The sequence below is a fragment of the Gymnoscopelus braueri genome, assembly GCF_963280865.1.
Source record: "Gymnoscopelus braueri genome assembly, contig: SCAFFOLD_42, whole genome shotgun sequence".
NCBI lineage: Eukaryota > Metazoa > Chordata > Actinopteri > Myctophiformes > Myctophidae > Gymnoscopelus > Gymnoscopelus braueri.
Genome location: NW_027660610.1, coordinates 24,572 through 40,064, shown reverse-complemented (window position 1 = coordinate 40,064; position 15,493 = coordinate 24,572). Strand labels below are relative to the sequence as shown.

At 40.5% G+C, this 15,493-nt stretch overlaps 2 protein-coding genes across 2 annotated transcripts in view; both read right to left on the bottom strand.

The window, feature by feature from the left end:
• Window positions 1-15,493, bottom strand: part of LOC308081375 (NLR family CARD domain-containing protein 3-like) — a 189,015-nt gene that overhangs the window by 149,918 nt on the left and 23,604 nt on the right. Inside the window, exon 5 of the mRNA XM_080457751.1 lies at window positions 13,251-13,472. Within this exon, the coding sequence (XP_080313877.1) occupies window positions 13,251-13,424 (174 nt within the window). The 5' untranslated portion in view covers window positions 13,425-13,472. The remainder of the gene's footprint in view (window positions 1-13,250; window positions 13,473-15,493) is intronic.
• LOC308081374 (NLR family CARD domain-containing protein 3-like) lies at window positions 657-11,208 on the bottom strand (the record flags this gene model as incomplete). The annotated part of the gene is made up of 5 exons (XM_080457750.1): window positions 11,182-11,208; window positions 10,687-10,932; window positions 1,418-3,203; window positions 1,144-1,317; window positions 657-660 (listed from the first exon to the last, which is right to left on the bottom strand). Exons 2-5 carry the CDS (start codon window positions 10,919-10,921, stop codon window positions 657-659), a joined length of 2,199 nt encoding a protein of 732 aa, XP_080313876.1. The 5' UTR covers window positions 10,922-10,932; window positions 11,182-11,208.

Here is a 15,493-nt window from a genome sequence, read left to right as displayed (position 1 = left end):
CCTCACAGGCAGGTGAGTCAGTAGGATACAACATCAGTGACAACACAGAAATATGTGTGGGGAGGAATTAATTAGTTTGAAACTATTCACCAACGGCAAATGACATAACTTGACTTATACCAGTAAGATTCACAATTTAATTCTCATGAAGCATTTGCTGTAATGTAACGTTGTCATCACATCGTAGTCTTGGTTCTAAAGCTTTATGCATTTATCTCTATCTATCTATCTATCTATCTATCTATCTATTTGTCTATCTACAGTATCTATCTATCTATCTATCTATCTAGACTGACAGACTGACGGCAATGTTTTTAGAGGACTGAAATTATAGTAGGAAAATAAAACAGTGCTCACATGAATATATGTTGACTGATTAATTATTATAGTTTCTATATGTTCAATTCTGATTAGTTAAGTGTTATAACTACAAGCCAAGATCACTTTAAGATATTGACTGATTTTGGTGACATTATTAAAAAGAATATACTTTTATGTCCCATATAACACAAACTCACCCCACCATTCGGGGGGGGGGGGGGGGGGCGAGACATAAAAGGTGTTATTCTCTAGTTTAACACATGTACAGTCATTGACGTAGATCTAACCTATGGATGATCCCTTGACTGCAAGAGAACGAATGGACGGATGTGATGTCATCTAAAAAAGATGTGTTATATGTTATGAGATCTACAAAACACATATAGCTCGGATTTCTTTTTTTGGTGAAAACAATCCATATTCAACTGCCGATAACAACAGAATAGACGGTCAAAATGAACATTATGTTTTTGTTCCGGTGGATAGACGAGACCCTTCCCAGAGAGCCTTTGTTTACATCCGTGTGCACATCGTGGCTCTCTGTGGATCAAGTCAAAATAAGGTAAAAAACGCTGGCAGTTTTGGATGAATTAATTAATGAATACCGTGCAGTGATTGTGTTAATTCATGTTCTAATGTTTTGATAACCTGAAAAGACCTCTAAAGTTTAATAAAAGATTTAAGGGATTTGTATTTCCTCTGATATTTGCATTCCACAGTATGTCTCCTCCTAATAAAATATGAATACATTAATCAGGTAAACTCCATGTGTATTTAAGCCATGGTATAAATGTTCTGTTTAAAAGGTTCAGAAATACTGACCTGAGCGTCTTCAGTTTACAGTGTGGACTCCCCAGTCCAATAGAGAGCTTCTCTACTCCGGAATCCAGCAGGTCATTATTGCTTAGATCCAGTTCTGTCACATTAGACGAGCTGGAGATGAGAACTGATGATAACTGCTCACAACATATCTCTGTGAGGTTACAGCCGCTCAGCCTGAAGAAACAATCGTGATTATAATAAACGTTTGTATTTCCTTGACTATAAAATAAGATGACATAAAATATAACATGTATCCAGTTATCAGTTCACCTACAGAGCTCTGTTTGAGGCTTTGACCACTGGCAGCAGCCTCAGGAGAGCCTCCTCTGAAGCAGAGTATGTCTTCAGGTCAAACACTTCCAGCTCCTTTCCTGATGACAGCAAAATGAAGACCAGAGCTGACCACTGAGCAGGAGAGAGTCGGTCTGTGGAGAGACTTCCTGAGTTCAGGTACTGTTGGATCTCCTCAACTAAAGAATGATCATTCAGCTCATTCAGACAGTGGAACAGGTTGATGATTCTCTCTTGAGATGGATTCTCCCGGATCTTCTTCTTGATGTACTCAATTGTCTTCTGATTGGTCTGCGACATGTTTCGTGTCTTCAAACTAGGAAGCAGTCTGTCTAACAGCGTCTGGTTGGTCTCCAGTGAGAGGCCCAGCAGAAAACGGAGGAACAAGTCCATGTGTCCATTTGGACTCTGTAAGGCGTTGTTTACGGCACTCTGGTAGAAGCGAGTTTCCTTCTTTGTAAAGAGCTTAGACCACCGGAAGGAATGTGGCAGTAGGTTGACACCAGTGTTGATGAATGAGTGAAATACATAAAGAGCAGCCAGAAACTCCTGAACACTCAGATGGACAAAGCAGAACACCTTGTCCGTGTGCAACCCATGCTCCTCTTTAAAGAACCGTGTGAACACTCCTGAGTACACTGCTGCATCTTCAATATCAATGCCACACTCTGTCAGGTCTTTTTCATAGAAGATAAGGTTGCCTTTCTCCAGTTGATCAAAGGCCAGTTTTCCCAAAGACAGAATGGCCTGACCTGGATTCAAGTCAGAATGTGCCTGAGCTTTGTTATGGTACTTAGCCGTCTTATGTTTGGAATGAACCAGTATGAAGTGGATGAACATCGCAGCCAGGGTCTTTGGAAGTGCTACATTCTCATGTTCTGTCAACATGTTCTCCAAAACTGCAGCAATGATCCAACAGAAGACTGGGATGTGACACATGATGTGGAGGCTTTGTGATGTCTGGATGTGTGAGATGATTGTTGTGGCCTGCTTCTTGTCATCACGGAATCTGTTGATGAAGAACTTCTCCTTCTGGGGGTCAGTGAATCCTCTCACCTCTGTCACCCTGTCAACATGTTTAGAGGGGATCTGATTGGCTGCTGCAGGTCGTGTGGTTATCCAGATGCGAGCAAAAGGAAGCAGCTTGCCCGTGATGAGGTTTGTGACCAGCAGAGGCACCGTGGTTGGCGTTGTGACAGTTATGATCTCACTGTTGTCAAAGTCTAGAGGAGGCCTACACTCATCTAATCCATCAAAGATGAACACAGTATTGGGATTATTGAAGTTGCAGATTGGTACGCCCTCGGTTTCAACAAAACACCCATGAATAAATTGCTCCAAGCTGTACTCCTTCTTCATAGAATTTAGCTCACGGAACGTGAATGGAAACATGAAGTGAGTACTCTGGTTGGCTCTGCCTTCTGCCCAGTCCAAAGAACACTTCTGAACGAGGACTGATTTCCCAATGCCAGCCACTCCCTTTGTCATCACTGTTCTGATTGGTTCATTTTCTGGAGGTAAAGCTTTAAAGATGTCTTCATATTTGATTGACGTTTCTTGTGTGGCTGATTTCCTGGACACTGCTTCAATCTGTCTGACCTCATGTTCAATATTGCCCTGTCCACTCCCTCCCGTTGTGATGTAGATCTCTGTGAAGATCTCTTTCAGAGGTGTTGAGCTTCCTTCTTCCTCGTTTAGTTTCCACCCGAAGAAACGCTGAGACTTTGTCTTCAGATTCATCTTGAGTTGTTGTTGAGGAGGAAGAGTTTCTAAATGGCCAAAGAACAGAGGACATATGTAATGTTATGGTAAAGTCCTTACATAAGAGGTCTTGGTATTTCTTAATTTAAAAGGGGACCATGTGTCTGCTACTGTAGCTGCTGAACTTTGGAACAGGTTTCCATTTGATTAATAATGACCATATTAGTTGGCGAAAGGGCCTACTCTGTGTGGAGTTTGCATGTTCTCTCCGTGTCTCCTAGGGTAGTTAATACCCTCACAAAAACATGTAGTAATCCTCGCTATACTGCCTCCCCCATGACAGCTGGGGCGCCTGATGGAGGGGAAAGGAACTGGTTGGAATAACGTGTTCCTTCCACGCGCTACGTCCAACCAGGGAAACTCCCCCCTGTCAGGTGACAAGAAGGTCAGTTGGCTCTCATGCCTGAAGGAAGCATGAGCTCGGCCCTGGCCTCCCTACTGTGGGGGACTGGTGTAGTGCTGGTGTAGGGCTGGTGTAGCGCCCAGGATCACTTAGGAAATTGGCACCGGGTGAAAATTTAAAAAAAAAATAATAATAATAATGACCATATTAAAACTAATGTCACTGTCCAGGGCTGTCCAGGGCTGTGCAATATGTATTGTATTATTACTTTTAAGTAATACTATCCAAATTAAACAAAGTAAAATGGTATGAATTATGGAATAACATGTCTGTCTAATACTGACTGTTGACTAAAGTTAGCGGTCTAAACACCAGCATGTTTTATTGTTATGACCATGAGCCATATCTTTTCTGTTGGTTTTCTTCTTTTGGTGACATCATTGCAGGACATGGTCAAGGCCAACGTTGCCAGGGTATTTAACAAGGTCCCTAATCAAGCGCAGGTGTTGCTGTCTTGCTGAGTGGGAGAGGCAAATAGCTGTTTGACTGTGTTTCGTGAGGGCTGGTTGTCTGTATCCCGTGCGTTTGACTGTTTATCTTGCATCATGTTTGTGACAAATGCACATTATTTATTATTTTTATCTTCTTGATCTATGGATGTTATTATATCTGATTGATATGTGACATCTGATTTACTTATGCATGTTATTGTATCTGATTGATATGTAACATGTTGGAAACTATGAGATATATGGACATTTCCTATTCACGTGAGGGGTAATGGGTCTGGGTGCTGTGGGTAATTGGAACATTGGTGCCACCCGACTTTACAAGTAGGGGGTGTGGCACGGGGGGGAGGGAAGAACAAACCAGCCTGTTTACCAGTGTGTTTAGACACTAACACGTGAACTGTTGTTATTGTTTGAAGCGTCTGTCTGCGGTGACGTTCATACGGAGCCCCTTAGGGGACATTACTAGGTAGATTGTTTTAAGGGTAGGTACATTATTTTAAGAGCTAGGTAGATTGTTTTAAGGGTAGGTACATTATTTTAAGAGCTAGGTAGATTGTTTTAAGGGTAGGTACATTATTTTAAGAGCTGGTGGTTTATGTTTTCTGGTATGGAAAAAAAAAACATAGGCTATAACATTTTTTTTGAGGGATGAGTTTTTTTTTTTGAGGGATGAGTTTTTTTTTTTGAGGGATAAGTTTTTTTTTTGAGGGATGAGTTTTTTTTTTTGAGGGATGAGTTTTTTTTTCTGAGGGATGAGTTTTTTTTTTAGGAGGGATGAGTTTTTTTTTTAAAAGAGGGATGATTTTTTTTTAGGAGGGATGAGTTTTTTTTTTAGGAGGGATGAGTTTTTTTTTTTAAAGAGGGATGAATTTTTTTTTTAGGTTAGTTTTTTTTTTCATGCATGACAAAAAAAAAAAATTTGAAAAAAAAATAAATAAATTGGACCAAAAAAAAATATTGTGCCTATCTTGAAAATAAAACCTCTCCTTTTCAAAGTCGCTATTTATAGAATAGTGGAGCGGCTAAGAGAAAAATCGTTCACTTTGTGATGCAAGCATGAAATTTGGTACATTTACTCTTCAAACCCCACTCTTTTCAAAAATACCGCTGGCCACGCAAAATTCCAAAATGGCGGCCCACAAATCCAAGATGTCTGTCCAAAAGTGAGGTTTTTCCTTTATAACTCGAAATGTATTGATTTTAAGCACCATAAATGTATTAAAGTTGAATATAAATTTGGGCATTGTGGATATTTTGGTACCACGTACATGACTGTATCTATTACGGTTCTTGAGATACAGCATATAGGTACTTTTACAGACTCAGGAGAGTAAGAAATGTGCAACATTGATTGTTAATAAGTGAATATGGTGATATTTGGTGTTATTTTCATAACCTGTTATTTTCAGTAGGGTTATAACATACAATTCTAAATCCAAGATGGCGTCCAAGATGGCTGCCATTAACTTGAAGTAATCATATCTTAGCAACTATGATACTTTTTTTTTGGCGTGCATATGTTTTTTGGTCTATGAATCCAATGGGGCCATTGCAGTACAGAATTTAGACGTTGATAAAAGTGGATATTTTGGTACCTAGTGCATGTCTATATCTATTGCGGTTCTTGAGATACAGCTTATAGGTTCTTTTACGGAATCGGGAGAGCATAAAAAAGAGGTTTGAGTTACACCTCACAGTTGCAACTGCACAGAGCTGTACACATGAGACCCAGTTTATAGCACTTGCACCTGCCACGACAGCCACATTTACAGCCACATTTGGTAAGCTGTTTGCACGTCTTGGCTATTGGAGAGTTGGCTGTCCAGAAGACCTGCCATTCCTCACCAACCTTCTGCCATCCCCAGTCTGCAGGGTCCTCTGCTCCTGGCTGACACTGGGTTGCCTGGGCCCACACACAACCAGCCTGGTAGGCAGCACGCCTGGTGTGTTGGAGCAAAGCTGCTCTGGTTGGTGGGATTGACTCATAAGGCCTCTGCTTTCTGGCAAACATGTCAAACCTGGCCTCATCCACAGTAGCAGCTGTGCTGGATCTGTCATACATTACGATGACAAACCTCTCCAGAATCTGTAGGTCACAATCCTCCACTGTGGGAGGGTAAATACCCAGTTTGGAGAATACAGGCGAGACCTCTGGGCATATGTCCCATGTCTGCCAAGCAGTTTTCTTGCCTTTGTCGCGGAAGGCTGACACGGTGTCACATCCTGTAAAGGCATGAAAGAATAGCAAGCTGATAGCCGCATCTTTGTGCACGCCAAACATGCTGCAGAACATGGTAGCCAATCCATCCTGATCAAGGCAAATGACACAGATGTTCTCATCTTAGCAAGTGTCTTCGCTGCTCTTCAAGAGGCTGGACTACAGCAGATGTGGGTTGCATTTGGACAAGGTCAGAGCCTGCGCTGGATCAGTGTGCATGACCTATTTCATTTTGTTGGCCAGGAGAAGGTCAAAGGCATGCTATTCTTTCATGGCTTTACAGGATGTGACACCGTGTCAGCCTTCCGCAACAAAGGCAAGAAAACTGCTTGGCAGACCTGTATTCTCCAAACTGGGTATTTACCCTCCCACAGTGGAGGATTGTGACCTACAGATTCTGGAGAGGTTTGTCATCCTAATGTATGACAGATCCAGCACAGCTGCTACTGTGGATGAGGCCAGGTTTGACATGTTTGCCAGAAAGCAGAGGCCTTATGAGTCAATCCCACCAACCAGAGCAGCTTTGCTCCAACACACCAGGCGTGCTGCCTACCAGGCTGGTTGTGTGTGGGCCCAGGCAACCCAGTGTCAGCCAGGAGCAGAGGACCCTGCAGACTGGGGATGGCAGAAGGTTGGTGAGGAATGGCAGGTCTTCTGGACAGCCAACTCTCCAATAGCCAAGACGTGCAAACAGCTTACCAAATGTGGCTGTAAATGTGGCTGTCGTGGCAGGTGCAAGTGCTATAAACTGGGTCTCATGTGTACAGCTCTGTGCAGTTGCAACTGTGAGGTGTAACTCAAACCTCTTTTTTATGCTCTCCCGATTCCGTAAAAGAACCTATAAGCTGTATCTCAAGAACCGCAATAGATATAGACATGCACTAGGTACCAAAATATCCACTTTTATCAACGTCTAAATTCTGTACTGCAATGGCCCCATTGGATTCATAGACCAAAAAACATATGCACGCCGCCAAAAAAAAAGTATCATAGTTGCTAAGATATGATTACTTAAAGTTAATGGCAGCCATCTTGGACGCCATCTTGGATTTAGAATTGTATGTTATAACCCTACTGAAAATAACAGGTTATGAAAATAACACCAAATATCACCATATTCACTTATTAACAATCAATGTTGCACATTTCTTACTCTCCTGAGTCTGTAAAAGTACCTATATGCTGTATCTCAAGAACCGTAATAGATACAGTCATGTACGTGGTACCAAAATATCCACAATGCCCAAATTTATATTCAACTTTAATACATTTATGGTGCTTAAAATCAATACATTTCGAGTTATAAAGGAAAAACCTCACTTTTGGACAGACATCTTGGATTTGTGGGCCGCCATTTTGGAATTTTGCGTGGCCAGCGGTATTTTTGAAAAGAGTGGGGTTTGAAGAGTAAATGTACCAAATTTCATGCTTGCATCACAAAGTGAACGATTTTTCTCTTAGCCGCTCCACTATTCTATAAATAGCGACTTTGAAAAGGAGAGGTTTTATTTTCAAGATAGGCATAATAAATTTTTTTGGTCCAAGTTTTTTTTTTTTGTCATGCATGAAAAAAAAAACTAACCTAAAAAAAAAAAATCATCCCTCTTTTAAAAAAAAAACTCATCCCTCCTAAAAAAAAAACTCATCCCTCTTTAAAAAAAAAAACTCATCCCTCCTAAAAAAAAACTTCCCTCTTTTTGAAAAAAAACTCATCCCTCCTAAAAAAAAAAGCTCATCCCTCTTTTTAAAAAAACCTCATCCCTCCTAAAAAAAAAACCTCATCCCTCTTTTTTAAAAAAAACTCATCCCTCCTAAAAAAAAAACTCATCCCTCAAAAAAAATAACTCATCCCTCAAAAAAAAAAACTCATCCCTCAAAAAAAAAAACTCATCCCTCAAAAAAAATAACTCATCCCTCAAAAAAAAAAACTTATCCCTCAAAAAAAAAAACTTATCCCTCAAAAAAAAAACTCATCCCTCAAAAAAAAAAACTCATCCCTCAAAAAAAATGTTATAGCCTATGTTTTTTTTTTCCATACCAGAAAACATAAACCACCAGCTCTTAAAATAATGTACCTACCCTTAAAACAATCTACCTAGCTCTTAAAATAATGTACCTACCCTTAAAACAATCTACCTAGCTCTTAAAATAATGTACCTACCCTTAAAACAATCTACCTAGCTCTTAAAATAATGTACCTACCCTTAAAACAATCTACCTAGTAATGTCCCCTAAGGGGCTCCGTACGTTCACCGTTACGTCCGAGTAGGTTTTGTTGGTCATGTTTGAATGAGATTGTGATCTGAGGGGTTCCGAAGGACATTGGGAATTGTTTGGGTGGGGAGGGGATAAGTGAAATTATTGTGGATTGACGATTTGTTTGTTTATTTCTTAGGGAAAGAGACAGGGACAGTAGTTAAAACCAAGAGGTGTATTATTATTTACCGTTTCGCTTTGTCAATTGTTATTTTTGTGGCTTTATTTTATAAAGTATTTAAGTTAAAAACCTGCCGATCCCTTTGTTCTTCCTTTAGTTAATAGTTTTCCTTTCAAAGTAAAGGCCGATTGTTACATGTTTGTATGCTGAAGTGACAGACAACTACAGAGAATAAATCATTTTGTTGTTATGTTATGTTTTTGGACATCAGTCTAAACAGTCATTGAACACAGGTCTAAACTTAATTCCCAGCCATCGCCAACCACGTAGTGCTAAAGTATAGGACTTAGTCACTACAACTTGTATCTTTTGTTATTTTGTAGTGACAGGGTTTAGAATCAGAATTAGCTATACTAGTCCATACCCGGATATGCGCACATTATCTGGCAACCCGGGAGGCAGTTCGTCCCATAGCTGGGCAGCCCCGTATATAAGGATAATTCCTTTAACAGGTCCGTTCATGAAAGTCCTTACGGTCTTGTTTCCAATGAGGGCCTGTGAGCAATTAGGGGTTAAGAGTCTTGCTCAGGGACAAATTTCATTTCATCGACACATTTGCTGGCCTGGCCTGGAATCGTACCTGGGGCAACCAAGGCCTCTGGCTCCCTAGGCGGGCTCACTAACCACTCAGCTATGGCCGCCCCTGACATTGTTTTACACAAAAACGCTAATAAACAGTTGAGATTTGGTGATATACAAAAACGGGCTTCGCAGTTCCGTGGGCATGGTAATGGTCAATGGCTGTGTGCAAATTCAGATCAAGTGTTCCAGCCAATTTAGGCCTCACCACTACACCACTACAGAGGTTTGTCAAATTATAGGAGGACTAGTCCATACCCGTGGGGGGATATGCACACATGATCTGGCAAACCGGGAGGCAGTTCGTCCCATAGCTCGCGGGGGCATCCCACAGCTGGGCAACCGTAACCATGGCGACATTCTTTTACACAAAAACGCTAATAAACAGCTGAGATTTGGTGAAATCGAAAAACGGGCTTCGCTGTTCCGTGCACAAGGTAATGGTCAATGGCTGTGTGCAAATTCAGATCAACTGCTCCAGCCACTGAGGAGAACTGGGCAGAACCAATTTTGGCCTCACCACTATGCCACTACACCACTACAGAGCTTGTAGAATTATAGTAGGATTGCCTCATCACAGGTTTGCAGAGTTAAAACAATGGGTGAAATTCGTTTTTGTTTACTGCTGTGATCCTTTTATTTTGTAGTGATATCGTAGTGTGTCTTCTGTTCCTCTGTTGCCGCTACCTGTCTTGTCTCACCTGTCTGTTTGAAAATGTTCACCTGTGTCTTGATTAGACCCGAGAGTGCGAGAGGTTTTTTAAAACAGGGTACATCTAATGCCAGCGTTCTTACCGTTTACGCTGAGCAGTTTAGAGCTGTAGACGGCTCCACGAGGACCCGGATGTAAACAAAGGGTGCGTGCGTGATGGTCAAGGGTCCCGTCTAAGTACTGGAACAATAACATTTCTAACGCGATCCGCCATTGCAGAGTGATCGCCCGTCGAAAATGTCTCGTTTTCACCACAGTAAAAGATGGAGCTTTTTCTCAAGATCCTATAATGGGAGTGGACGGGAGGTATGTTTTTTGGACAGGATTCACATCGGTCCATTTTACAGGGTCAATGGATCATTCCAAAGTTACGTTAGGACTCACACCCTGACACCAGCTTGTTTAACGGTCTAGGCGTACGTGCGTGGGTGACAAACCTGCTGCTGACAGCACACCTTGTCACACCACATCCAGATGAAATGCATCCTCGTGCAAGAAAGCAGAAAGAGAGCAGAAACATGCCATGGCAACGTTTTTGATTGGGCTTTGACATACATTCACTCTATGGCACTGCTGCTATAAATTAGATTAAGGTTGTTGTGTGTGCCGGCCATTTTTCTTTTTAGAATAAAGAGATACCTAAAACAAAAATAATAATAAAATAGAGTAATTTAATACATCTGGTCTTACCAACGCTCTTCAACAGGTCGGGTTGGTGTTGCTTGAGGGCATCATAAAATGCTGCTCTGATGACTGTTGCACCTTGATCTAGCACCATTGTATACAGCATCCTCATTTGGTCGATAGGTGTCTTCTCAGCTAGAATCTTTTGATAGATCTCACGATGAACCATGTTGGTTCCTAAACTGTCTACTATAGCCATGACTGTGGAGGCGTCTTGAATCAACTTTGCCCTTTTCTGCATCACAAACTGTGCTGCTTGCAAAGAGGAAAAAAAGAGTGGTTGAGATAAATACGTCACAGAAAATAATGTCATTATATGAATGATAATTAAAGCTCTCATCTGTACATCCCCACATAAATAGTAATGTAACAACTGGTACATTTATAGTTTTACAATATGATATTGAGGATGTACACCTAGGCAAACAAAATGTAGCACCAGCTAACGACTTACTTATTAACTTAAGCATTGAACTGTAACAAGAACAGAAAAACACTCACCTTTTTCTGCATCACTTTTTTCTGAAGTCGAGCCATCATCAGCATCCTGTTGTACCAATTCATGTTATTTTAATCATATAATGACTGAGTGAGTGCTATTAGACAACATAATGTATTGTATTGATGAATTGAATACACAGGATCCAATGGAAACAAGCCATATTGCTTTCTACGGTTAAATCCTTTTAGTTTTCCTTTTTATAGAACTGTACTTTCTGTGCTTTTTTTGCAAACTGAAACTGTTAATAAAGTATTCAATCAATCAATCAATCAATATGCTATTGGCTACAGTAGTGCCTTTCAACCAGAAACCCACCACCTTTTATGTCCACTGTTAGATTTCATATACTGTAATAATAACTACACGTTTCTTATCAATATAACATTTATTTGAGCCTGGTTTAAAGTGTAGGCACCAGTACCTTGCTAAAGTGACGACACATATCTCTCAAATACCCCCCAACTACTGTATATCATATTAAGCTTGTGGTCATAATTATTCAATGGTGGAAGAACTACTCACATGTGTTACTTCAGTAAAATGATCAATGCCACAATGTAGAACTACTCTGTTACAAGTAATAGTCCAGAATTCTAAGTTTACTTGAGTAAAAGTATTGGCAACATATCCTTAAGTACTAAAAGTAAATATGAATAATGTCCCCTTTCAAAAGTTTGTATAAAAAATATTTTGAAAATAGCAGATCTACAAGCTCACAATGTGTAAAAATATACAAAGTACTCAACTAGTAACTTAAAGTTTTCAAATAATTGTAGTAAAGGTGTAAAAGTATTATATTTGCTCATTCTTCAGTAAGACTTTTAGGGCTCTGTTATTGACATGAACGACTAAGCCCTTTGACAAAATAAATACATTTAATAAACATTAAAATGAATTAAAGCATAATGCAGTAGGTAGAAAAAGTGTTGCTTGGAACACAGGTCTCCACTAGGTCAGGTAGGTTATTGTCGGCCAGCAATGTTCGGAATTCGCCAATCAGGATGGAATATGACAAATCGGACGGAATAAAGAAAAATAAATTAATGTGATCATGTAAAGTTAACGATAATTGAAATAAATAAAATGAAAAATGAAATAAGTTGTTAAGCATAATTATAAACATGTATAACAAGTGTTATAATGCCTTATAAGTGCATTATAACCCATTATAAATGCGGTTATAACGCATTATAGACTTTAAGTAAAGTATTACCAAAAATGTTTTGCAAAAAACGGCTTCCTGGTGGCGCAACAATAGGGCAATTTTAAAAGGGTGACATTTGTTCTTCAACATAGTGTGAATGCGTGTGCAGAGTTCCACTGCGATCGGACACAGTGTTCATGATTTGAGGCAATTTGTTCAAAACGGGGCACTCCTGCAACTGCAATCAGGATGGAATAGGAAAAATCTGAAAGACCTGTTTAGTTGAATGACTATAGAGATTCTGTGTACCGATCTGTGTGATTTTTGGACAAAATCTGTTGGAGTACTGTAAAAAAAAAAAATGTTTAGCACAAATTGGCCTCCTGGTGGCGCTATAACAGGACCATGTGAGAAATTTGGGGCTGAGGTTCTGAATTGGCATCCAGGGAGTGTGTGCGCCCAGTTTCACTGCGATCAAGCCAAGATTAGCTGTAGATAGACATAATGTCACACGCACACACTCACACACAGAAGGACGGACGGACAGGGTGCAAAACATACTCTCTCGCCATGCCAAAAAGACAATGACGCAAAGGCTCTGTTATTGACATGAACGACTAAGCCCATTGACAATATATATATTGTATATCTTTTGAGTTAATTTATTATAGAGTGACAGACTAAAGTGAGACACGTTTGTCACACATCAGTGGATGTGATGAAATAATTTCATCTCTCTGTGACCTACAGTGACATTGTAATTATTTTGTTTTATTATTATTATTATTAATAATAATTTACTACACCATTTATGGAAACTTATTTAAGCTTTGAAACCACTTCACTCAAATCCACACAGCTATAATTATAAGATTATGTTAAAGCTGTGAATGAAGAATTAACAATATAAAGCATGTAGCCTACCTGGGTGTGTGACGCTGAAGGTGAAGCTGAAGCTGAAGGTGAAGGTGGAGGTGAAGGTGAAGCTGAAGGTGAAGGTGAAGGTGAAGCTGAAGGTGAAGGTGGAGCTGAAGGTGAAGGTGGAGCTGAAGGTGAAGGTGGAGCTGGAGCTGAAGCTGAAGGTGTCTGGTCGGCCATTGTGTGTTTTATTTGTGAGGTGGACTGGAGGAACAGCAGGTAAACAACCTGTATGATAAAATCATATCAATGTATGACAAAATCATCTCTGTTACTTTAACTCTGAGTGGAATAATACAATTATTATTCTATTCAATGTTACACACTCTCAGAGAGAGGAAAATACATGACATAACTAGAAAAAGTGCTCCTCGGAGCACAGGTCTCCGCCAGGTCAGATGTGGGCAGTTATCGTGGGCCAACAATGTTCAGAATTCACCAATCAGGATGGAATATGAAAAATTGGACGGAACCGTCTTGATCACTTGACTATAGAGATAATGGCCCTCATGCATCAATGGAGTGTAAAAAACGGCTTATTTTTCGCTTTAAAATTGCCCTGTACGCCAACGTCCAAGTGAGATTTATCAAAGGATCCTCCTATACAGCCAATTGTAGCGTACATTTGGTCGGAGCTTTGATAAATGCGACGGCTGAAACCGACCGTCATTTAAATAACACGCCCTCTCTCTGTTGTCGAAACGCCTCGATTTTACGACATGAAGAACCAGAATACGACCAGACAACGCATGGAAAACCAATAAGAAAGATTTTCCCTGGCGCACGCGCGCGCGCACACACACACACACACACACACACACACACACACACACACACACACACACACACACACACACACACACACACACACACACACACACACACACACACACACACACACACACACACACACACACACACACACACACACACACACACACACACACACACACACACACACACACGCCCAACTGTGTATTCTGTAATGGTACAATCTTTGTCAAGTAGCCTACATGAATGATACCAATCACATCGCCATGAATGGAATACATGAGTACATTAATTTATTTAACCCCTACCGAGCAGAGCGCCTTTGAGTTACACTAAAATAAAGCCGTCATGTATTCCCTGTGAGACTCGGGCTGCAGTCAGTCCCGTGTCGCCACGTTAATGAGAGGGAGGGTTAAATATCCAATCTCCCGGTGGCCCAAATAAATCCACAGCATGAAGAATCACCTGCGCTGGGCACAGGTTTGGAGCGTCGGGTTCCCATTCTTGAGCCCTCAGACCTGACGTGAGATCAGAGCGGGCCGTACGCTGAAGTCAAAGTCACGATAGATTGATAAATGTCGAAAGTTGCGGTGATCTTGCCGTACGCCCATTATTTGGTCTACACCACGTTGATAAATGAGGGCCAATGTGTACCGATTTGCATGATGTTTGGAGACAATTTATATGAGTAATATATAAAAAAATACGTTTTGCTAAAATCGGCCTCCTGGTGGCACTATAATGGTAGCATTGTTCCTCAACATAGTGCGAATATGCGTGCAAAGTTTCACCGCAATCGGATGCTGCGTTCATGATTTGTTGCATTTTGTTCAAAACGGGCCACTCCTCTTGAACTCCACTTGAAAAATATTTTCAAATAGTTAAATAGCCGATCTACAAGTTCACAACGTGTCGATGTAGATCGGCTAGTTGAACTATTTGAAAATGTTTTTTTTAAATAGTTACAAATGGCAAAGAAGTTGGTGGTTATAAGGCATTGGCGAAAAAAATAGGGCCCACACAGTTTTACACAGATCGATGCAGTTATAGGTAAAAACACAATTTTTTTTTTTTTCAGCCACCATGAGGCTGATTTGAAAAATGTCAAATTTCTTCCTCGGCCTAGTGGGAATATGCGTGCTAAATTTCACGGAAATTGCATGCTGTGTTTGAGGCATTTTGTTCAAAACGGAGCACTCCTGCAAACTTTTAAAAATATTCTTAGCCAATCAGGATGTAGTTCTTTGACTAGTGGATGTGTAGTTCTTATGACTAGTGGATGTGTAGTTCTTATGACTAGTGGATGTGTAGTTCTTATGACTAGTGGATGTGTAGTTCTTATGACTAGTGGATGTAGCTTGTTTGAGAAAACACGGCCCCCTCACACATTAGAAGGACAATATCAGTCACCAGAAGCAGAGACGTGTGTTTTAATGAGTCTAACATTCATTAGAAGGACAATGGCCGCGTTTCCCAAA